The sequence below is a fragment of the Anser brachyrhynchus genome (genome assembly GCF_964034855.1).
Source record: "Anser brachyrhynchus genome assembly, chromosome: 12".
NCBI lineage: Eukaryota > Metazoa > Chordata > Aves > Anseriformes > Anatidae > Anser > Anser brachyrhynchus.
In genome coordinates, this window is record NC_137707.1 from 13,941,060 (window position 1) to 13,966,268 (window position 25,209).

The window sequence follows — 25,209 nt, forward strand, 5'->3', positions numbered from 1 at the left end:
GATCACTAGGCCAGGAAAATAGGCCCAGATGGTGTTTTTTTTTACTGACTTTCCATTCAGGCTTGCCTATGAAGTCTTAGGTCCCTTGTTGCACTGTGGTCACGTCCCAGGTGGAAGCAGAGGTGTCAGCCCAGCTGCTCCTGCACTGGGGTCGTGGTGAGTAGGGTGCTTCAGAGAGGGAAGGGTCTCCTGCACCCTGGCCGAGTACTCCAAATGCTTGGGAGCGACAGGGGCTCACAAGGAGTCACGTTCCCGCGAGGGAAAGGCCCGTTCAGTTACTTCAAGTAGCACCTGCAGGCATCTTTTAGGAAAAAGGTTCCAGGTTTGGTATCTGGATTGGACAGATGCATCTCTCCTGGAGCCTGGTTTAGAGAAGAGAGAGATCAGGTGCTGCTTCCTCGCTCATACCTGCCGTGCTTAGCATTTTTGAACTGGTAGGCAGCTTCCCACTCAGAATGCAACATTAGGTTATGTCTAGCTGTTGTGGTATGGCTCTTATCTCTCTCTCTGTGCTATGTAAGATGTGTAGGTATTAACTTTGGACTTAGTCAAGTCCTGAAAAGCTGTATGTCGTTGCATTTACCTACATACATCTCCATGTACCGTGCTTCCACAGACACGAATTGACTTTAGATCGTGGCCCTCAGCGCTGCCCATATGCCTCATTCGGGTTAGTCTGGGAGACATGAGATAAGATAGATCCATATGCTGATTTATGCAGGCTAGGCATGAAAGGCTGCTCTGTAGATGAATTAGAAACCTTCAGGATGGTTTCTGCTTGTGTCTGTGGGTCCATGAACTGATCAGCAATACCCCAGGTCGCTGGTGGGAAGACTTCAGTGAGGATATCCCAGTTGGGAGCATTGGTTGTAGTTGTAGGGAAACAAAAATCAGTCTGGAGCAAAGAGAGCTATCGATTCATCTGCTCTTTTTCTCCCTCTCTGTCTCCCCCTGAATTTTGTGTAACTCATAAGCATAGACCTTGCGTAAGGGGATTGCATTTCACACTTAATGCGCATAATTATATCTTGCAAACAGTTTATTAATGGATATATAATCATAGAGTAGCTTGTATATACATAACACTGGCGTTTGATTATGCTGCAGCTGCCATAGATCAATGGATACGCAGGAGTCTTGCTTATTAGTGTCTCACATGCACAAAGTCTAGAGAGTAATTTAACGTTGGTACCACACAGTTGTTCACCAAATACTGCTACGTAGGGGAAATCAGAAAGTTTAAAGACATGATAGAGAAGGGTTGTAGTAAGATCAGTACATATGAGACCTGCCACTTGAAGAAAATTCCCTTTCTCAGAAACGTCCCCTCTGTAAATCTTTAAGAGGTATTCTTCCCTAATTATCCATGCACTGTAAACACTTTAGATCTTATTTTGAAAAGGGATATCTTCTGAGAAATCGCTCTGAAAGTAGCATGTGTATGAGTCTGACCATTTCTATTTTCTGAAGGTGACTCACCCCGAGGCCCAACGAGCAGGCTAAGTTCTCAGCTTGTGAATCAACAGCACAAGGATCTACAGACCAAGGTAAGACTACTAACACTTGAGCAGCCTGAGCTGCACTGAAAGGGTTTGCAGCAATGTTGTTGAGACCAATAACGCACAAGGTAATGCACAAGGAAGAAGATTCTAGCTTGTTTTGGCGCATAGACGATACAGGGCTAAAAAGTAAAAGCTAAAAACGGCATGGTGAGCTGCAGAATGCCCACGAGTTTGTAACCCATCTCCAACGCGATAACCTCAGCTTTCCCTCCTGTGTCCCCCAGCTACCACCTGCAAAGCTGCTTCTGATCTGCATGGATGTTGTATGTCTGGCCAGGCGCCAGCAGCTGTGGCCAAGCAGGGTAAATAACTATCGAAATTCTGCTGTAGCCTTTCGTGCAGTGAAGGCATTCATTTGTGTGCCTCTCCTATATCTGTCTGGGAATTAAAAAATAAATAAATTAGGAACTTTTCTATCTTTAAGACCTGAGTTGACTTAGTAATTGCTTGGGGCTGCATAGGGTATTGAGGGGAACAGCTGGGCAATTTTGTAAGCTTCCCGTGATGAGAAAATAGGCCTTTTTTTTTTCCTTTTTTTTTTCTTTTTTTTTTTTTCCCCCGGTTATATCTCTTATTATGTAAAAGAATCAGATCTCTTCACCAAGGAGGTATTCTTCAGAGTTCATTTTTTTCAAATCATCTTAGCCTAGAGAAACTGGATAAATTCAGAAGAATAATAAGAGGCTGTGTGACTGTTTTTTATCTCACCCCTTCCTGCTATTCTCTTTCTGCACAAGACCAAGGGAGGCAACAGACAGAAGCAGCGACTGATCTGGTACAGACTTTCCAATAACATTGATTCACTTTATTTAAAACAAAAACTTTGCAGGGGACAGATGAAAACTCCAGGATGACAAATGCCAAACAAAAGGCTGTGGGGAGGAAAGCAAATTTATGTTGTTTCCAAACAAAGTCTTGAAAAACATGGACAAAGGAAAAAAAAAAAAGGAAAAAATAAAAGGAAAAAAAAAACCACCACACAACTTGCTAAGTGATTATGACTCCCATTTCTTATTTTAGGGGTTTACAAACACTCATCTTGCTTTTGACCTTCATAACTTTTTTTTTTTAATGTTGTTTGGAAAAAGGCATGTTCAGTTGGTGTTGGGGGGGGCAGGAGCTGTGATGTACTAGTGAGTAATGAAAGATTACTAGAGGTCAAGGAAGCAGATTTCTACCTTATGAACTTGGCAGCTCTCCTGCAGGTCTACGCACTTGGTATTGATCTTGCTGTAAGATGAATAGATATGGATTTTTTTTTTAAAAAAAAAATTCTTTTGGGGGGACCTCTAAATATGCCTGACATTCATGAGAATTTTGCTTAAGGGTTAGTATTAATCTATATTAATCAAGATAATACATAACATTTCTATGTTTTTGGTCTCAGTGCAGCTTCTTTTCAGATTAGGTTATTATTGAATAAATGTTTTTAAACAGTTCTTTTAGTGCTTTTAACTTCTGAATGTACATGCATATCTGCATTACAGTAACAAAGTGAAAATGGGAAGATACAGCTTTAACACATCTGGAGTTATTGCCTAAATCTGCAGATTCCAATGATCACAAATGTATTAAACTTCCTGAAGAATATTTTCTACATTTAGAAAAAAAAACTTTTTTTTTTTTTTTTATGAAGTCTGTATACAAATAGTTAAGGAATACAGACGCTTCCCTCCTTTTTTGTTAATTTGCTAGTACTTGATTCACATCATGCCTTCTGGCTAACCTTAGTATTGCCTTCTTTCAATTTGCATGAGTACGTGTAAAGTTAAGCTTGTAATGCTGAGAGATTAGAAAACCTCATTTCTTTATCAAAAGATCTAATACGCTCTAATATTTTTATGCTGGCAGTAGGCACTGTACTATCCAATTGTTTTTTGGCGTGTGCACCTACCCTTACGACACTGCTAAAAAGCAAGGAAGGATTGTAGGAAAAAATGATCATTAGGATATGGATGGAATAAAAAGGTTTAGGGACAGGTGATGCACGTCCAGCCAGGCTCCCTGATTGAATCAGGTCCTGCAGAACGCCTGTTTGGGAGGAAGAGGAGTTAAGTTGCAGTCTCAGGGCTGTGTTTTTGACATGTATGTGAGGTGAAATGCTGGGCTTTTTGCTTTAGGTCAATGCCAGGGTTTCAAAGGCACTGAGCATCCCCGCTGCGGGCTGTGGAGCAGTGGGCACCTCCTCTCTTCCCCAAGCAGGCCCCTCGCCCACATCTATGCCCTGCTCAGGCAGCGCTCGTTCCTTGTAGCTCTTGCACAGGCAAGGGGGCTGATGCAGCCCCTGCAATTTTGTGTTTTGTAAAGCAGCAAGGAAGCAGGAAGGGGTTTGTTTCCTTTGACAGTGGTGGGATACAGCCTTGGGGCCACCCTTTTGGCCAAGCCAGGTGCCAACGGACCCTTGTGCTGGCTGTTGGGCTCTCAGCAGCCATGAGGGGAGCCCTCTCATGGGGTGAGGTTGAGGGGTACCCCCTTCACACTCACACCCCCGGGGGCTGTGACATGGCCACCTCTCCCTTCTCCTGACCCAAATGGGACAGCAGGTGCAGGGCACAGCCCTGCTTGGCACTCCCTGGCTTCTATCAGGAATAGTGCAGCCAGCAGGACCAGGGAGGTGATCGTCCCCCTGTACTCTGGTGAGGCCGCACCTCAAGTACTGTGTTCAGCTTTGGGCCTCTCACTACAAGAAGGACATCGAGGCCCTGGAGCATGTCCAGAGAAGGGCTATGAAGCTAGTGAAGGGCCTGGGACACAAGTCCTGTGAGGAGCAACTGAGGGCACTGGGGGTGTTCAGCCTGGAGAAGAGGAGGCTCAGGGGAGACCTTATTGCTCTCTGCAACTGCCTAAGATGAAGCTGTGAGGAGCTGGGGGTCGGCCTCTTCTTGCAGGTAACCGGTGATAGGACTAGAGGGAATGGCCTCAAGTTGCGCCAGGGGAGATTCAGGTTGGAAATGAGGAGACATTTCTTCTCAGAAAGCGCAGTCTGGTGTTGGGACGGGTTGCCCAAGGAGGTGTAGGCGTCACTGTCCCCGGGGTTGTTCAAGGTTGGACGTGGTGCTTAGGGACATGGTTCAGTGGGTGATGGTGGTCGTAGGACCAGGTGATCTTGGAGGGCTTTTCCAACCCTAATGATTCCAGGATTCCTGGTGTCACTGAGGGGGCAGCACCCACCACGGGGTTGAAGGAGGACTGCAGGGGGCTGAGGGGAACTGGAGGTGACTGAAGGGAGCTGAGGAGGGCTGAGGGGGCTGAAGGGCACTGAGGGTGCCATCCCGCCCTCCCTCAGCAGCTCTGATGCTGCTCCCCTCGAAGCAGGAAGCCGGAAACCATCTCAAGGAGCCGCGTTAGCGAAAAAAAGGGGAGCGAGGCGGCTCCCCTCACCCTGGGGGAGGGGGGGGGGGGCGACATCACCCCTCCTCCCCTCGCGCTTCCCCTTTCCCGCCTCAGCGGGCGGCGCGCGAGCCCCCGCGGCGCAGCAGCAGCAGCAGCAGCAGCAGGAGCAGCACGAGCAGCACGAGCAGCACCAGAAGCACCAGCAGCACCAGCAGCAGCGCAAGCGCAGTGGCAGCGGCGGAGTTGTGAATGGCGCGGCTGTGCCCGGCCGGAGTTGGCGGGGCGGGGAGGAAGTCGGAGGGGAGGGGGCGGGGGCGGGCGGCGGCTGTGCGCGCGCGGCGGGGGGAGGAGGAGGAGGAGGAGGAGGAGGAGAAGGAGAAGAAGAAGGGAGGGGGGGCGCCGGCTGGGGGCTAACAAAGGGCGAGGCGTAGCGCTGGGGCTGGGACAGGGAAGAGGAGGAGGGACGGAGGGAGGAGGAGGAGGGAGGAGGAGGAAGGGCAGCCGGCGGCCCCACCACCATGCCGCGGGTCGTCCCCGACCAGCGGAGCAAGTTCGAGAACGAGGAGTTCTTCAGGAAGCTGAGTCGCGAGTGCGAGGTGAGGCAGAGGAGGGAGGGAAGGAGGGACGAAGGCTGCGGGGGAGGCTGGCCTCACCGAGGGGAAACTTTCCTCATGGGGACCGGGGGGGGGGGTAACGCAGTCTGTGCGCCGCGCTGCCCCTTATCTTACCGCCGGTTCCCCCCCTGATTGAGCGCCCTGTGCCCCGCAGATTAAATACACCGGCTTCAGGGACCGGCCCCACGAGGAGAGGCAGGCCCGCTTCCAAAACGCCTGCCGGGACGGCCGCTCCGAGATCGTAAGTGGGGCTGGGGGGTCCCGGGGGGCGTTTGGGGGGTCCCCGAGGTGCCGTGGGGGGTCCCCGGGGTGGGTTTGGGGTCCCCTCGGGGCGCTGTGGGGGTCCCCGGGGCTCCCCCCGGGCTGGGACCGCGGCGGTGCCTCCCCGAAAAGTTTCGGGAGAGCTCCGAGGAGGAGGAGGAGAGGAGGAAGGCGCCGAAGCAATTAAGCCCAAAGGCTCCTTGCTGGGTGTGGCGGGCGGGGACGGGGCTCTGCTTGCTCCTCGGCCGGCCCTTTGCCCGAAAGTTGTGCTTTGGTTGTTTTTTTTCCCCCCCTTTTTCCTCTAAATAACAAACGCTGCGGCGCGGGCTTCGCAGCAGAGCGAGGATTCCCCTCAGGGGACGCGAACGAGGAGCCCGTGGAGCCTTCACTTTCAGATTTTAATTCTTATTCTCTGAGGAAACACTAATTTTCGGAGCTGAAATCGTCCAAAGGCGCTAGCTAAACGTCTCCAAATGAGCTGCGTGGTGTCCGTGAGCTCAAGCAAACGCTCTCAAAATTAGGCTTTGAAAGTGGCAACTTGAGCCCTGTTTTCCCTCATTCATTAGGGCTAGTACGGGCTCCGCTGAATTAAAGCGTGAGACGAAGTGCGGCTCGCAGCAGTCGAGAAGTGACTGGCTATTTCCTGGTTTGCTTTCTGCTATATGTTCCTTCTGTAAGATCGGCGTGGTGTAGCGTTTCTGTGAGGCTGTTAACTCTTAACTGCTCTCAAAATGCAGAAGTAACCTCTTTTTTCGTTTAAAAGATAGCAAGAAAAGAAGGTAAAAGTTCCCTTCCTGCAGAAGTAACCCCTACTTTCACCTAGTTTGGTTTTATGGTGATTCTGTCATTTCCCTCAGCGTGGGTCGTAGTGTCGTTTGGGTTGGACAAGACCTCAGAGATCACCTAGGTATTACTAGTCAGCTTACAATGAAATCCTTTATGCACAGCCGTACCGAAATATAATTGAATACTAATTACCACAGCCGATCCTGTTTATTTGCATTTCTGTGTAAAAGGATATCCTTACGTTGTACTAAGTAACTTTATTTTACCTAGATCTTACCCATCTGTGGGTTCAGAACCTGTAATACTATTTTATGAGAGGCCTCCTGTTGTCAGTCTCCCTTATTTTAGTGCGTTTTTACATTCATTTTTCATTGTTTGCTCCCTTTAAAAAGTCACCAGGGAAACAATGGGTAGGTAAGGAAAACAAAAGTCTGCAAGCATTTGAAGTTCCTGAACAGGTGAAAGTGCAGCATATACCTGATTCCTTCCCTTAGAAAACAAACAAACAAAGGACGTTTAGCTTATAACTAGCTTTCTAATGCCACATACGCAGTTATTTCTATAAATGGGAAATCGCTGTCGGTTCACCTTTGTACTTCTAAGCCTGCTGTCTTTCCCTGCCAGAACTTCATCCCTTGGAAGCCACCAGCAATGTCTGTTCTACATATTTTTTCATCTACTTAATTATAAAACAGCCTCTACATTTCTTGATCTGAAACATCTGGTTTTGTTCTGTGAACAGGGCACAAGCAGTCGGGTTTATTTGGAAACGTAGTGTGTGTAATGACTGATGTTAAAAAGAGCTAGCAATTGTACTTTTTTTTTTCTGGTCTTGAATGTTTTTCCAGACATCAAGGATTTATTCTTTTATCTCCAAAGGGAGCCTTTGTAAATGACCTTACATATTTTTAAGCAGACAAAAAAAAAAAAAAGGCAGAGAACAGCGTAAGGATTTAATGTAGAACTGGCAATAGGTTGCTGGTTACTTCGATTAAAGCTCTTGATTGAGCAAGGAAAATAATGGCCGGTATTAATGGAAAAAGTAACTGCGGAATACTGAGCTTGCTGTCTTGCTGGTGTTAAATTGCTTTGATAACTTGAAAATAACTTTGCATTTGTAATTTGTTTTCGGAGGCTTCCTAACTGCGCTTGGTTGGAAGGCACTTGCTTGTGTTTATGTTGTCTAGATGTAGGTCAGATCACCCTGGTGCTACATGATAAGCTTTTTAGCATTTCAGATAGAGCTTTAAAAGGCTCTGTATAGCAAATTACAATTTCACTAATTTCAAGTTTATTATCGAAGTAGTAATGTGATGATGATGATTGCTATTTTATTCCTTACCTTAAGGAAAATTCTGGGTCCAGGGTAGTTTTCTGTGGTTACTAGCGAGACCATTCTTCAGTTTTTAAGTATTGACCAATGACTTTCACACATGGTATTTTAATCGGGTGGTTTTATCTTCACAAAGGGAGAAAGCAGGCTTCAGAAATCAAGAGAGTAAGTTTTCCACGCAGCTTTTAAAGAGCTGGTGGTCTAAGTGTTGCCTGCATGACTCCAAGAGGATGTGTGAATTTGTCTACTTTCATTTTCTTTTCTCTTTTTTTGCTAATATTATTCCCATGCTTTTTCACGGTCCTCCAGCACAAGCTTAGATGCAGGGGGTGGGAAGGATCGGGTGCTTCTCTGCCTTGCTCAGTTTCCCAGAAAGCGAGGGAAGTTCTGGCCCGGTATCCTTGGGACCCACGGGTGCTGGAGCGGTCCAGAGGGCTGCAGAGGTTGCACTCCTGGGCACTTGGCATGAATTGAGGAGTGCAAGAGATGTATTTGCTAAAGATGCTGGGAGATGGGAAGGTAGTTTTTATGTAGATACAGTAGTCACTTAGAGTAGCAAAGGGGATAAGAGAAGCAAGCTGGATGCTAATGATCTGCAGCCCCTGGCAGTTTTGGTGCTTTTTGTGCAAGTGTATCCCTGATGAAGCTTCTGTTACCTTGATTGAAATGTCTCAGGGTATCATACTGCAAAGAAATGTTAACGCACCAGTATGGTATCCCTTCAGTACGAGCAGGACTGATTCTTTATTTTTAACGATGTCAAGAATGGGTTTAGCAGGCAACTAACAAAAATAAAAATAAAAAAAATAGCCTGGGATGGAACTTGATTGCAGAGCATTGGTCTCCCTTGGTGGGGGGGAGGAAAGTCAAGACAAAGCACTTCTACTTTCAAAATGGGAGGTATTAATCCTGTGACAGTGTTGCAGTACATGACCGGAACTATCTTAAATAACATGTAGAGCTATTGTGTCATAGGCAGCAGCACGGTTACATTTATACCACAGAGCTGCTCTATTCTGGCTTGCTTGAAAGGAATCTGCTTGTCGGGAAAATCCAACTATTCGGGTAGTATCTGTGTAGCTTTTAAGAAAAAAATATATTCTGGATTAATGACCATTTAAATCTAAGTGATCATGGTAATCAATACAGTGTGATTTGATTGCAACTAAACATGTTTGACCCTGGGATTTTGAGCAGAGTTGTGTTCTGGCGGTGTGTTCCAGTATTCACATGCTTGCAGGACGCAGTGTAGTGTATCGGATTGGGGAAAAAAAATAGATTTTTGCTTCCACATCTAGAAATTGGCATGCTGTTCGCTGCTTGGAGCTGGTAAGATGTACAAATAAATACAGAGTTCTTAAAGAAAACTGCATCTTATTTTCATTTGAAACCATAGGAAATATTTACTTGAGAGCAGTGCATGCTTTTTCCAATACGGTTGAGTTAGTCCCTCTAATGACTTTACAAAGGGCTGCAGCTGAGAGGAATTCCTGAATTCCTATTCCAACGTGTTCTCCCTGATGCACCACCCTGGATCTCACCACTTTCTTAATGTGACAGCAGGACTTTGTCCTGGGAAGTTTAACAGAGCTGTATTGACGCTTGCCTGCGGACAATGCAGTAGGAATATCTGCTTTTCAGGTCAGATAACCATTTGCTGAGGTGCAAGTGTATTCTGAGGAGAAATGACTCCTTTCCTTGCAAAAAAAGTTGTCCCTGGTAACAGGTCTCTGGAGTTCATTTTCCTCTAGAACGACTTCTTTTTAGGGATATGCAAGCTCTTTAAAAAGCATAGGCAATTTTTAATGTTTTAGATACTAAGTTGTTGTAGGGTATCCAGACAGAACCGAAATGACAGATTCTAATGTCAGCAAAACTGATTTGAAAGAAGTATTGATTCCATGTTGTATTTTATATCCGAAGCAGCCAATGGCAAATGTTGTCAAAATGGAATCAGATGTTTGTAACTTAATACTTAAGAAAAATGATGAGTGCATGTTTTTGACTTTAAGTATTCTCTATGCTGCCTGGCTTAAGACATAAACTGATGTAAAAATAAATGACTGCCTGCATAATTTATGTAATGTCTTGCTCCCTGATCCTGTTTGTATTGATTTTTCTAAAAGGCTTTTGTGGCCACAGGAACCAATCTGTCTCTCCAGTTTTTTCCGGCCAGCTGGCAGGGGGAGCAGCGACAGACACCGACCCGGGAGTATGTCGACTTTGAAAGAGAAGGAGGCAAGGTAAGAAGGAAATTGCTGCAACTGAAAGAAATGTTTATGCTGTGCTTGTGGTCTGATTAGTATGGGCTGCGTGTATGATGCGAAATTACTAATAATTCCCGTCTTGGTGCATGTAGGTAGTCTGCGAGTGCAACTGCAAGCCAGTGCAATACTGGTATAAATATTAACATTGTTTTAAAGCATGTTAATATTTTTGGAGGGAAACACGTGGTTGGTCCTGGTGGCTTTTCATTATTTTGAAGAACAGAACTTTCTTCGGCCATGCTACGTTAAAATTTTGGGAGCAGCTTAAATTGTTAATGGTGTACTTCTAGAATGGTACAGAAATCAGACGTTGGCCGCCCAGTTGTGGTGGGTTAACGAACATTTGCTTTCTGACCTCATTACTTCATTGGGTCTTAGGTTGCCAGTTGACACAGCAAGCAGTCAACGTGGTGTCGAGTGGAATGAGTCTTTTTTTTTCCCCCTCACTTTCACCATAAGTGGTAATACAGGATAAGCATTGCTTTCAAAATTGATTTGTGACGTTTTATTTCTTTCTGAGGTGGTTGTCCCGTGGACTGACACTGAAAGCAGGAGTTCCTTAATGACAGTGATATTACTGTGAAGCTGTATTAGAATTAAAGCCAGAAACCTTGCTTAGTCTGGTCAGTTAAAATGAAGTTACTGAAATCGCTTATAACTGGTTTTGTTTTACAGGAAAAACATACCTTTAGAAATGTAGATGCTGTCTCTTACCTATACTGCTCTAGATGCCTTGGAACTGATCCAAAGATCACTGAAGTCAATAGGAGAGTTTCTGCTGACCTCAGTAGGTTTGGACCAGCACTTAAGGCCCCTCGGCCTTTTAGGTTCAGGCTAATTTCTCTATAGCTCTTTGACTTTAAAGATTGGAATAGACTATTAAGTTCTGGCTTCTGCCTAAAAGTTTTTGCCCAATCTTTTAGTGAGTAGTGGCTAACGTTACCAGATCTAACGGGCTGGAGGAAATATTTGAAGCGTGTTCAGGGTTAACGATATATTGCATCTTTTAACTGCTGCTAGGTAGGAAGATAAATATTTCCTGTAGTGGGGAAAACCTGGTTGGAAGAAAAAAAATTCCTGAGGGCAGATATGGTATTTGGAATTCAACTTAATGAGTTTTTTTTTTGAAAAAAATTGTTTTCCGTTCAGTCCTGTGAGGCTTCCAGAAGTTTGACAAACCGGGGGAGAAGGAGTGAAGTTGGCTATGCTGGGCACTGACTGCTTTGCTAAGGAAGCTGAATTGAATCTGGCTCTTACTGAAAAATATTGATTCTGGCTCACAATTGAATGAGGAATTTTTCTTGTAATGTGTAAGAAGACTGAGGTCTTTCTTCTTGCCAGTTCAAAAATAATTTTATTTACTCCTATATATTTTTTAACTTTATTTTCTCTGAATGAATTCTTAAAGTACTGAACTATTTCATCCATTTCCTTGTGTTGTCTTAATCAGGTAAGAAGCGGGCAGATAAGCTGCGTATTAGAATAGAGCAGGAGTCTCGTTCATGTGTGCCACTCCCTGTTTTATGTCTGTTTACAGTAAATTCTAGAGTGCTTTGCTAAATTGTTCAAAGTCTTTCATCCAAAAAGAGGCTGGAGGTGGACACACTAATAAATGGGATTAGCGTTAGCTCCAGGACAAGCAAATCACAAATTTGCCATTGTAATCAGGCTTTACTGTTGTAAATCACGTGTGAACGCAGGCTCTGCACAAAATTAAACTCGCCTGAAAGTAAGCCACTCCCATAACTTCAGAAGAGGAGCAAGCAGAAGGGGAGAGAGCTGCTTATTACGTTATCAACAGAAACAGTTAAGTGTTTTATCAGTTGAATGGTCTGAGATTTTTTTGTTCTCTGTAGATTTCTGTAGCCTGGCTTTATTAAGAATTTCTTTCATAGGCTTCGGCAGTCTCTTAACGCCATGTGATTTCTGTGGCTCTGTGCAACATCGTTTTATGAGCTTTGATTCTTGAGGCAGTGCATAATATGTGTTTGTTCATCACTGGACTTAAGCCAGCAAGGCATGTTTTTAATTATATGAATAAAAAAGGCTATGGGGGGAGCTGTCAGTTAATTATTATTTTAGGCATTAGTTTGAGATCTAGAATGTAGATAAACTTACCAGTGCTAGAATATTTTTATTCTGGAATTCTGCTTCACTATTTGGCCAAGCAAGTGATGGCCCAAAATAGTTTATCCAGAGTTTGAGCGTGTCACTGTTGTGCCCAAGCAGCGTTGTACATATTGACGAATTTACCAGCGTGGCATCTGCTGGGATTGCCTCCTTAAATGACTGAATTTTAGAAAGAGAAACATCCTTGTGAATCCACGTGAAAAGTCAGGACTCCGTAAATATTTCCTTTGTAGGCCTGAGGTTTTTCAGCCTGATATTTTCTAATACGGGGATTTTTCCTATGCTTTATTTGACTTCTAATGTTTCTGGTGTTCATGATGGTTGGGTAGGCCACTACTGGATACCCAGTCTTCATTAATTCAAAAATAGAACAGCAAAGTGTTCCCTTAAGTTTAAAATGAGTACAAATATTGAGCTGAACCTTTTAATATCGTGTGTTCTCTTTGTTTATTAGCAAAAGTAATTGTGTATTTTAGTGTGTTTTTTTTTCAGGTTTGTCATAGCAAAAGAATACAGAGCAGTAAAAATTGCTCCCTAGATTCCTGGACTGTAGGAATTGTAGGATGCTATTTCATTACAGCCTTGTGTGGGGTGGGGAGTGTCAAATTGAGAGTGTGTCCTCTGTCTGGATACCCGAATTGTACTGAGGTTTCCTGGTCCTGTGTATTGTCAGGTAGCATCCATTTCTTTCTTTTTTTTTCCCTTTAAGAACACATAAATAAATGTTTCTAAGAAATGCAGAGGCAGGTGGTGTAGTAGCATCATCTGTTGGCTGAAATCTCATTGTCCCTTTGTTTTGTTAAGAACTGTGAGATTAATTTTTTTCATCGTTCATTTTGTATTTGTTTTACAGTAAGGTAAAATACCCCTGTTTTTTCTTTCATTTTTCCAAGTCTTATATGTAGCTCTGGCCTTTCTTGCCTCAAAGTGCATTAGTTCTCTGATGTTCTTTTATTGTTTAAATATCAGTTACTGCGCCGATGAAGTGTGTGAAGTTGTTCTACTTCCCCTCCCCTTTCTAATACTCTTCTCCATCTCATTTCTAATGCAGCTGAACTTCCTGTCTGCTGCTCAGCAGCAGCTGCTCATAAACCAGAATCTTCAGCACAGGCTTATTTTAGTGCCATACACGACGAACTCCACGATTCCGGAGCACAGCGCGTCAGACAGGCTTGAAGTCGATTTGGGGTACCTGGTACACCACACGCGAGATGTAGTTGGGCTTTCTACTCCCTAGGCCGTTAACTCTGTTCCAGCCATAAGTAAAGAATACTGGACTTCAGTTTTCTTCCTGACGATGCTGAGTTTCTCCTCATGTGCTATTTTTCTGTCCTAAGTAGGAAATTTACGTAGCTTGAAGTTGATTTTAATTGCTTGGATGAATCATAAAACCTGGGATTTCTGTCACACTGCAGACACCACAGAAGTTACAGAAATATAATGAGTAAGAGAAGTGGTGTATTTGAGTAAAAACTAAATTTAAATGGCAGTCAACAGTGCTCGTTTTGCACTTGCTCCCTTCTCTCACTAGAATTAGTTATGTGGCTTGATGAATAGCACTCGTCCCCACAGTAACTTTTTTTCTTCTGACGTCAGCAATAAACTTTGGCGGGTGATTGGGATGACATATTGACTGCCCTGTTTCTTGAGCAAATGCAATTTCTAGTCAAACATAGGATCGTGGTGTACCCAGCAGGATTTGCTTAGAAGATGAAAGCTTAATCTATGAGAAATGCCTGAATACCTCTGCTAACCTGCATTGAATCAGAGGTTTCTTTGGTCCACACCTCTATTTGAAGAATTTAGCTGAAATACTAATTCATTCAAACCAAGTTGGAGTAGCAACTTTTTTGTACACTTCTGAACAAATAAGGGAAACTATCTTACAGTTTCAGCTCTCAGTTTTTACCCCACTGTAATGCCAAAGAGCTGTGTTCCTTAAGTTGCTGTATTTTCAGCCCACTAGTAGCTGTGACTTGTGCATTTTTGCCATCTAAAATGTTCTCACCACTGGGGTAGTTGCTGTATGTGCTCCCTGGAAAAAAGGGGCTTTAACTTTTTTTCTGAAATGTTGATGCACTAGATGCTAGGGAATGAGGGGGAAAAAGCGTGTGCTAGAGCCATCATACTAATTAAAGTTCAAGTTGTAGTGTGCCACTGTCTCAGCCATGAGATAAGTCATCAAGACTGTCATTTTGCCTGTCTGTAGTAATTTAATGCTCCTTTGAATTATTGCACAGGTGTCTGTCTCAGGCACTGGCCAGTCCTCTAGTCCTGAAGAGCTGGGTGTCACCTAACCAGAGTTCAGGGAGCCATTTCTACGTGGGGGCATGTAAGGTGTGACAGGTAAAAACGTAGCAAATGCCAGCATTTAAGCAGTACTGTGCACATTCGTGTGGCTCCTCTCTTAGTATGTAAGGCCATCTGGTGAGGATGGTCAGCTTCCCAGGAGCTGTCCTGTAGGACTGCAGGGCAGCCTTGCTGCTTCACAGGTGAAAGCTCAGGATCCTTGCATGGCTTTGTACAGTCCCTGACTGATCTTTAGGCTAGCCCCTAGTGCCTCAGTGGGTTAGGATAGCAATATTTTAGGCTCAAATATCAAGCCTGTTCAGCTACTGATCTCTCCCTTTGTTTTAGTAGAATAATGCAGGATTACTCCTCTGGCTTATTTTCAATTTAGCACAGGAACACTGAGCAGCGCACATCTGAGTGGAGCCCCGACGAAGCCCCAATCACTGATGCTCACTTATGGCTCTCAGGCTTCTTCTGTAGGCGTTGAACAAGAAAGTCAGCGTGTGTTTGTTCTGACAGCAGGTACACGGGGTTGGTCTGGTAACTAGTTCATGTTCAGCCTGACAAAACAGCTTGCTTATTTATTGGAGTTGTGTGTCAGGGGTCCTGTAAAGCCTTAGTAGGTAAGAATCCACTTTCCTACACGGTCCCCTTGATCAATTTTCATACAGGATTTTGTGTATGGTCTGCGTAAATATTTCTAGTAGATGCTAGTGTTTTTAGATTTTATGATGGCGTGTTTAAGATCTTTTTTATTTTAGCAGAGACTGCTCAGGTTCCTCTCTTTCTCTCTCCCCAGATATGTCACTTTGTTTGTGTGTCTATAGCCTTTTTCTTTAGCAGAGAGTGAAACCTCCTTGTTTTATCTAGATATGAGAGGTGGTGTTCTTTATGACCTGCTGTTGCATAGAGCAGAGCTACCAAATTGAGACTCTTGTTGAAGCTGAGTAATCACAGCATCCATATTTGCTCTTTATTTTCCTCAAAACTGGGAGATGGCTCTATCTGCATCCAGTTCATACACTGTTAACAGTTAGGAGCTTGTTTTTTTGGGGAAGAGAAATCTTTAGAGCTCCTAGCTTGTTAGGTACATATTGTCCTGTGCTGGCAGGCAGCCACGGGCTGAGGTTTGGACAGTTGTTCCTGAAGACTGATTTATCCTAGGGTGCTCTCCTCCATTAGAGCATGAGTCACAGCGGGCATCTCTCATGTGACAAGTATCCACAGGCTTTTCCCCTTAATCCTTTCTCTCCCCCTGTCCTCCAAATACTTCTGTCACCGCACGCAGCCTTGTTCATCCTTTCTGGTATATGACACGCTTGTGCCATTTTGAAGCAGTGCTTATGAACCACACTTAAAACATGTTTGTGCCATTTGTGGTGCCTGCCTGTCAGCTCTATCTGTAGGTCCCAAGTCCTTAAGATCTGCCATCAGTAAACCTTTTTTTGATTAGCTTTTATTACATGGTGTAGAAGCAGTTATTCAGTCATACTTTATATATAACCTCAAGCTTTTTCCAGAGGTCTAAATGCATCCATTAGAGTTGTATAGACAAGACATCAAAATTACTCATACCATCCTCCTAGAGCTTCCCAGAAGAGAAACAAAACCGGGGCAAGTTAGTGAGCTAAATTTTGCTTTTGGGAACCGGTGATGATACATAAGGACAGATGAGTGTAGCGTGGATGAAAGCAGTACTTAAGATCCCTGCAGCATAGGCATTGGAAGAAATCCAGACATTTGGATTGTTGAATCCTCTTGTTTGCATATCAGTCTCCACTTACTAAACAAAGCTGTTAACATTATGCTTCTCTGCTCTTCTTTTAAATGAATGAGAAAAAGACGAGCATCGCTGTTGAAGATGTCTGTTTCTTTGTGAAAAATCACTTAATACCTCAGTCTCAAAGAAATACTCAATAAGATGATTAAACACTAGCTACAAGAAACTCATTTTTTGCCAAGTTACTGAAGTGTTTCTTCAAGCTTTATTGTCCTAAGCACAAGTAACAAAATGAGCTAATTAGCTTGCTTAATTGCATATTTGATGTTTAGCAAGTTGGCCTGGTGAAATACGTACTGTGACAATAATATAGATAAAATAAGGACTTTTTCTCGTGCAAGGTTGCTGTTCCAAGCACATGTGAGTGTTAATAAGCAGGTCATATTCTGGGGAATAGTTGATCTGCAGATGTTTTATCCATATATTTTCTGTGTCACGTTAATATCTAGGCTTGTACATAAAATCCAAATTGTAGCTATTTGAGGAGTCTGTGCAGAAATTCTGCATTCTTTTTGTATTTAAGATACTGAGCTTCAACTGTTGCAGGCCGCAGCTCTACCTTGTGGGACTCCTTGCAACTTGTTTTATCTTTTCATCTGGTATAAATGCAGAGCACAAAATCTATGGAAAGTGTCATGAAAAGTTCTTAAATCTGTCATAATTTTTCAAGTAAGGGTCGTGAAACATAAATTTTCTATTGAAATAGAGCGACTGAGGACAAAATGGTGTCTGTCACAGATTTCAAATAATTAAAGGTCTGAAATCTAGGGAAGAAAGCAGTATGGGAGAGTAAGTGGGAGCCTTTATGTCATAGCATCATAGAATCATGATGTCCTCATGAAATCTTCTTGATAGTGACCGAGGAGCAGTGAATACTGACGAAACAGATTGGAGGTGATGAGAAGAAATCTTAGCTTCCTTCCAGCCAGTGTATTCCTTTAAAAAAATGGAGGGGGGAGGGGGGGGGGAGGAAAGCCCACATTCTTTGGTAGAGGCAATATTGGGCTTTTTTTGTTTTCTTTTTGGAAAACTAATATAAGCCTAGAGAATGCTTAAGAATGGGAAAGCTCAAGCAGGAAAGCGTCTAGACAAAATAAAACAACTATGGTAGTGTATTTTTTCTCATGCCGCTAAAGAGCGTTTGGGGATTTCTTCATAAAGCCTGCATGCTTCTCTGGTTGTCGTTGTTATTTTTTTTGGATGTTGAGGGCAACTACTTCCCCTTGGGTATGGGAGCAGTGGGCAGTCATCTTGTATCTGGATGCTTCCAACAAGGGGAATCAGAGCACAGTACCCTGCGATGCGACTATAAAACCTGGTAGCCTGGTGGGTTTCCATCAAGGAGAACTTGGGTGTTTAGTTACAGCAGACGAGAAAGCTGATGTTTCTAATCACTTCAAGGGGCTTGCAACAAACTTTTTGAAACACACAGGATGGCACTTTCTTGACAGAGCATTCAGAGAAGCAGTATGATTTTTTTTTTTTTAGCTCTGTTCTGGTATCTGGAACTTGAGGCTCAGGCTTTTGAGGAAGTACAACTCATGTCAGCTATGATTTTTTTTTTGAACTTAAAGAAAAAGAATCAGTAGGTGGCCTATAGGGAGCAAAAATAAATAGTGCATAAGGGTTTGAATCAGTTCACCTCTCCCATGGACTGTGTTGGTTCTGTCCTTTCTTGGTCTTGTGCTGGGAGAATTGAAGTTGTGTTTTGACTTACCAAAGGTATGGTTACATTATTCACCATCTTTAACTCTATTTTATAGATTTCGTAAGGATTTTGCTGTTTGGAGAACTTGCTATTGAGAATATATCTGCAAGTGTTACTTTGCTAAAGGAAATTCCAAGCCATTGCTAACGATGATTCTCTGCAGAAGCTGATAATTTTCTACAGAATAACTTTGACACTATAAAATTTTATTGGGTGATGAGAACTAAGTAGTTATGTTATGCAAAAACCAAAAATGACTAGCTTGCATTATTTTAAGGCTCGATGCTGTACTACTTGTTGAATAAATATTCATGCATCAGTCCTTGACTGCACTTCTTACTGTATATGCCTAATTTCTGTGATTAGGAAAGTACAGCAAAACGAATCAAACTTCAAGGATTTCTAACTTTTTTTTACATTTGTAACATCTTTTTCTTTATTCTTTTTTTCTTCACCTACCAGTTTGTGCCCATCTTTCCTTTTTTTTTTTGTCTTTTTCCCTTCGGAAGTGATGAACATTTCTCAAGCCAATTTTGGGGGTAGGAGAAAGGCCAGATAATAAGTGTCATCATTGTTACTGCATTTTGATGCTTGGATTAGTTTCAGGAAAAAAAAAAAGCCAAGGATTTCAAGTGCTGTGGGTGCTGCAGCTCCTTCAGAACATCTTTGAAGGATAAGGACCAAAGGACAACCTCACTCAACAGAAGAAGGTCTTATGTCTTGTCTGTCAAATAGCCTTGCTCTTCTCGCTTTGCATGTTAGCTTTAGCTAGAAAGGATCAGAAGTAGTACCTCTTACTCGTGTTCAAGTTCTTTTTTGTGGGTGTGCCAGTTCTTCTATTGTTTAATTATTTTAAAAAGGGGACATCTGGTCTGTCTCTGTGCTTTTTTTCTTTTCTTTCCCCAGTAAGTTCTGGTTTAATGCAGTTTATTTGTACAGTTTGTGGGACTTTCTCAGTTTTTCCAGACATGTCTCCTGCTTAAGGGGGAGGCTGTCAAAGTGCTCAAGAACAAAATGAAGGCAGAAAGGGTAATTTTCCTTTCCCCTCTCTTGCTCAGGTCAGTTCCCAGGCGGTTTTTATTAGTTGCTTGCCCTTATTGTCAAAATCAGGTATTTTTCTGGTTGAGTACACTCTCATTACACATTTCAAATTCTCAGTTTAAAAACACAGGTTTAAGAGACTGTTTATTTGCACACAAGTGGCATGATGTAAATAATGTGTTTTAGATAAACCTCTCTTTCTAAACCCTCTTTGGAGTTTCTAGCTATAACTGGCTTTTGTTATACTATTTTCTGAAAGCTTGAAAAGAACTAATTTCCCAATCAATTTTGAAATTTGTGTCTGGAAAATATATTCTGTCAACGTGGCAGAGAACAGTGTGTGTCCCTGTTAGTGAACTGGTTTTGTGAGCAGGAGAGTTTCTCAGTTACGTGTATGCATTCTTGGAGAAACAAAACAGCAGTGATCTCTTCGCAATATTTTGCTGCAACAACGTTCTTGTTAAATGTTGCCGTTAAAAAATGGGACTTTTTAAATACATGCCCTTTTGGGAGAGGAGATGTAAAATCCAGATGTAATGATGAAAGACCCTGTAAATTTTCATGGGAAAACCCCACCACGTATTTGCCTTTCAGATTATCCCTATGTTCTGCTCCTTGCGTTTTTGCTGATTCTGAGTTCCAGCTCTGTGGTTGGTTTTGCCTATTCGAAGGCGCACAGAGTCTGAGCATGAAACATTTAATGTTGGGAAGCATGAGGCTTTTTTGTAGCAACACTGCAAAAAAACCAAGCCACCTGTTTTTTGCTTTGTATTAGGGTGGTTTTTGGGGGGTAGTTTTGGTCAAGTGTAGTGTGTATTTCCTGCTCAGTCCAGCAACTACAATATTTTGGAAAGATGAACCGTGTCTGCAGATACGTTATTAAACAAGTATCATTTCTGTACAATAGCATGTTAGATTTTTCTATGCTAACTTTTAAGCATAAGTACTGACCAGTGATCTTAATCCAGGGAAAAAATGCTGAGGTCTCCACAGATTTTAATCACATTTGTTGTTCTGACATCATTAATGATTCATGCCTGTTTTTAGTTACAACTTGTTATTTAGTTAGCTGAAATAGTAACCTGCATCATTTAATGAAGTGTTGATCTGCTTTGGAAACAGAGTCATGGTTCCGTAGTTTAGCTAATTACACAAAACAAAAAAAAAGATCATTTTTATAGAAGTGACTTGAAGTGACTTGTAAATTCTAGCTCCACAGTGAAGTGAAAAAATTACTTTCTACTTTTATTTTTTTAACTTAGAGAAACCAAACCAAAAATCGTCACTGTAGCATTTCAGCGCTATAGAAAGCGTGTTGAGAGAGGCTTTGTCACAGCTCTGACACTGCTCCCAAGATGGTTTTAGCAGGGGTCCACACCTGAATTTCTTTACCTGAATTTGCTTGTAAAAACAGATAGTGCTGTGCTTGTATCTAGATGGGCATTTCCCAAAACTTGAGTTCTGTTTGTGATAAAAACCCAGGTGATTTATGTATGCGAACCTTAGAATTGATCCAAGTGCATCCTGCCAGGCAATCGGGCTTTACTCTGAAACTGGAAATTGCAGCGAGCATTTTCTGAGCTGGTTTTGCAGCTTTGAATCTGAGTGCCTGCTTTCCTGAGGGAGTACGCTAAGGGAATGCTGTTGCTTGTTGTCCAAACACATCTGCTGTAGCTGGACAGCTAAAATAGGTACTTGGGGTGTTCTTCGGTGGAATTTAATGAGGTTTTTTGAGATACTTTTTTTTCTCGATTGCGAAATGCCTCAAGCTAATATTTCAGGTTGCATCTTGAATCATCTTTGACATTAGCATGTGTAAATTCATAAGTTTCTTTGGGGGGGGGAATACATTTATGAGTCTAAAACTTTTGCTAAAACAATCCCACAACCAACAACACCAAAAAAAGTTGTATTCTTCTGAATCCTGAATGTAGCATGAACAATATTTCGGTAACTGTCAAACTAAATTAAATGTTGCCCTAAAAGGGGAAATACAGGGGTTTACGATCTTAGCAACAATTTTAATTGCTTATGTGCAACACAGCCATGCAAATAATAAATGAATTAGCCCTGCGCTCAGCTATTTTTACTTCTTTCTCGTTGCTATTAAAATTCTCGTACAGACTGTTAGCGATCCATGGGATAGTTTGTAGTTCAGCAAATTCTTTTCTTCAAGATAATTTGTTCCTGACAGTCGGTGTATTTGTATTTCTACTGCTTTTTGTTCTTAAACAAAAAAAAAAGTGTGAAAGGCTGCATTTAGAAATCTATTTTATTTTTTTTTCTGAGCATAACAGTCTAGATTGAGACTCAGCAAGCATAGTGGTTTGAATATTTCTGTTTTGCTTAAGGAACTGACCTTTGTCATAGCTGATGAAATAGGGTTGCTCTATTTCATTTTGAATGTTAAGAATTTCTGGAAAGAAAGATTCTAAAAACTGTCTGGGATGGCTTTCTTGCATTTTGTCTGTTTGTTATGGCGTGTGTAGCTAACACAGAGGAAAGAGGAAAGCTAAGGAGTTGAAAAGGGCTTTTTGCAGAGAATATTTCATGCCCTACCATAGGCTGATCATTCCCAGTCTTACCAGCCTCTTACCAGGTTCCTTACCCGGCCAGAAGCTACAAGAGAAATACCTTCACGTGCACGATGAGGATGAGGAAGAGCCGAGCCATCGGAGCAGGCTGCAGGTGGAGAGGTGGTGGTGGTGGTGTGTGGGGTGTCCTGCGCCCACCGCCCTGCGGTCCCTCATCAGCATCTGTGCATGAGCTGCTGAGGGCCTGCGGTGACTTGGGTGCCACCCTTGAGGGACCTACGGGCTGTGTTCATCGTGAAAGCCACAGCTCGGTCATCCACGTACGGCTCTTTAGGAAAGAGTCGTGTTTTGTCAGGAAGTATCACTTCCTTTGAGTTTTTACAGAGCGGTGTGAAGTCTGAACTCGAACAGAACCTTGGTTTTGTAGGGTGGAAGCCGTTTCAAGATGTAGCTTTCCAAGTAACCTGAAAACATTTTCATTTTGTGTTTGAAGGCACAATAATCATACACTTTGAAGTGTGATAGGTGTAAGGATTGATATAAATTTGTTGGCTTTTATGAGCTCTTCCAGTTTGTAGTGATGCGTCTGTAGTTCTCAGATTAAAAGCACCAAAAAGTGTTGTTTTCCTGGTGACTTTAAGTGGGATTTTTTTTCCTCCATTTCCATTCACTGTTTTGGCCCCAGGGCTATGTCACAGGGGTTCTGTTTCAGAAGGAACCGATGCTCTGACACTTGCTGTAAACTCCATTCTTGACTTGGTTATTTTTCGTTAGTTTCTTTTAGTTATTGATCACTCATGTTTTAAGTTTGAAGCCTTGTATGGAGATGTCAGCTTCTACTGCAACTTCGGATGTTCTCAAGCAATTCAGCTCCTAAATTGGAACTGTTCTTTTTCCCCTAAATAAATAGCTAAGGATTTTAGTCTATATGTTCTATTGCAAAACTTCAGATAGTGTTTTTTTGCCTTTCATCGGCTGCTGCTTCCCTCCTGCCCTGCTCCCTTTCTGAAGCCCTCTGATCAGGATGCTCACGCGAGAGTCACGGTGTCTGGGGAGGGCAGGCTGACTCAACAGCCATGCCAAATTGGTGTGGCAAGACCACAGCCTTTTATTTACGAAAACGTCTGTGTATTCCTTTGAGACTTCTGTTAAAGGAAAAAGATGAACGTATGATTTCCTCTTTGACTAGGTAGTCTCCTTTTAGTCAGCAGCATCCAGAGGTGGTGGTGGTGTGTGTGAGAAGCTGAAACAATGAGGTTAGCCTTAACCCATTTAACACCTTTCGTACTCGGAGTAAATGTTTACAGCTGTTTCTTTTTTAGTGGTCAGTGTTTCATACGTGAAGTCACCGGGGAGGCTGCAGTTTAAATATTTCAAAGCGGGGTATGATTCAGGGGAAGGATCAGGACTGGAGCGTACGTACGTGGCTCGTGTGAGCGGTTATGAATGGGCAGCCGTGTGACGAGGCAGAGGGTGAGTCAGGACCCAGTGGCTTCTGAAAGAATGCCTTTTGGTCCAGCCTGCTGGGAAAATGAAAACAGAAGGGAGGGAACGGCACCACTTGGCCGGGGACTGGTGTTTCCTGGGGGCGTGAGGTCCGTCCCGGCAGTGGTACGGCTGTTGCAGTGTGCTGATTCATTAGTCAGTGGGTGGTGAGAACCGAGTGCTGTCTGGGGGAGGAAATGGCTGGGGTGCTTTAGGGAGAAGGAACATTTTCTGTAACTGCAGGATGTGTGGATGGAGTGTTCAGATAGTGTATCTGCATCGAATCGGTTAAATACCCGGGTGTTGTGAGATAAGGATTTACTAGAGGACAAAAATAGGATGTGAAACTGAGGTTTTACGTCTTGTGTTCAACTCAACTGTTCTCAATGACGAGAAAAAAAGCTGTTTGCCTGCTTCACTTTATTCAAATCAAGTTTGGCTTTTACAGTATGAACGAGTGGTGTTACTTGAGCCAAGCCCCTGGTTTTTTTTCTTGGAACAGCAAAGTTAACTCTCAGTTGCAGTTGGAGGAGGAGGTTACTAATTCAAATTCAGATGAAGAAAAATAACGTAGAACATTTCAAAGAGCATGAAATGGAAGGTGAGATGCTGCATGTTGAAAGTGTGCGCAGCAGTCTGCTGTCGAGTTGAGAAAGCACAAGCACAGCTCAGCTATGTTGAGCCTAATGGATTTGTGCAGCATGTTCTCAAGTTCATGTGTGTTTGTGGTGTTGCTCGTCCTCGAGCCAGATAATCTGCCCTGAGATAAGCGTGTCTACTCCTCCTGGCTTTTTGGGCAGCAAACAGTGTTTGAACGCTGAGAGCCAACCTGTTTCCAACATCAAAGTAACACGTCTGCTTTTCTTTTTTTTTTTTAAAAGGTAAAATCTAATGCCATGGTGTTTTATAGTGGGAGTTGTAAGTGGAAAATGTAGCTTGAAGTGAAATGAAATTTTTGCGTAACAGCCACCTGAACAAAAATTCAGCTGCTTTAAGCTACTAAAAAGTGCGGATTTCAATATGTGACGGTTTACCTAGGTCTCCAAATCTGAGTCTTACAAAAATTCTGAGTCTTACGAGCCTGGCTTCGAAATGCTCTTATTGAAAGCACCAGATGGGTCGGGAATGGTTTATACGATTACATAAATGCAGTTAATCTGGGGTTAGTAACAAAGCCTTGAAAGACTTATTCTAGCAAAGTCATCCTTTTATCTGGTTTTAATCCAAGTTTTATAGTTCAGTAATATTAAGGGGGGAATCAGGGTCTTTATAGAAATCAGGTGGCTTTTTTCCTTTGCCATCTTGCTGTGGTTGTCATCGGGCAATTTTCAGAACCGAGCTCTGAAAGTTCTTAAAAGATAACTTTGTGCTGGATTTTGAGGTGTGCTAACATCATGCGATCGTAGACAAGGGCAGTAATTTATTAATGTTCTGTTAGGTTTGGAAATGGAGGGGGAACCATCATGGCTTTATCTGAAACGAAGGAAACGTGTGGTTAAACGGTTTTGGCTTCAGTCTTAGGTGGTTTCCATTCCCCAGAAAGAAGAGAGGGGGGAAAGGAGTCTAAATTCCTTTCTCTACAATAAAGGAAAAAAGCGCCAGTTTGTTTTATTGTGTGTTGTAATGAGAGAGTTCATGCGCAGGCACATGCAGCTTTCAGTGTGAATTACACTAAATTTGAATGATTATATGGTAACTTCCAACTCAAATGGCTTGCTAAGAAATTCACCCTGTCAGAAGTGAAAAACATTCATTATCTGGGTTTTGATGCTAGTAGAAGCGAAGACCCGCTGAAACCAGTGGTGTAAAGCTTTAAGGGCTCTGATTGAGGAGCAAGGGCAGGGTACCTTATGCTTTATCTCGAAAGGTCAGGCTGCTTGCCTGTGGCTGGCGAGCTGCTTTATCAGCTGCTGCTCGGCGTGCCTCGAACAGATAGCAGGCATCAGGAATCACATCCCTTCTGTCAGCTCCTTTCCCTTATGCCCCCTTGACTTCTGAAAACTTCCAGCAGTGCTTGGGCTTCAGGTGATGCTCAAGGCACTGGCTTTGAGGCACTGAGCCCTCACAGCTGTGCCCGAGCTAC

The 25,209-nt window shown here is 43.0% G+C and overlaps 1 protein-coding gene across 3 annotated transcripts in view; it reads left to right on the plus strand.

The window, feature by feature from the left end:
* Positions 1-5,262: 5,262 nt before the first annotated feature.
* Positions 5,263-25,209, plus strand: part of CBFB (core-binding factor subunit beta) — a 42,447-nt gene continuing 22,500 nt past the window's right edge. The window contains exons 1-3 of one of the 3 annotated variants that reach the window (XM_080551901.1): positions 5,263-5,491; positions 5,664-5,750; positions 10,016-10,132. In XM_080551901.1, the coding sequence (XP_080408027.1) occupies positions 5,414-5,491; positions 5,664-5,750; positions 10,016-10,132 (282 nt within the window). In that variant the 5' untranslated portion in view covers positions 5,263-5,413. The remainder of the gene's footprint in view (positions 5,492-5,663; positions 5,751-10,015; positions 10,133-25,209) is intronic. The other 2 variants (XM_080551902.1, XM_080551903.1) reach the window with 2 other exon arrangements.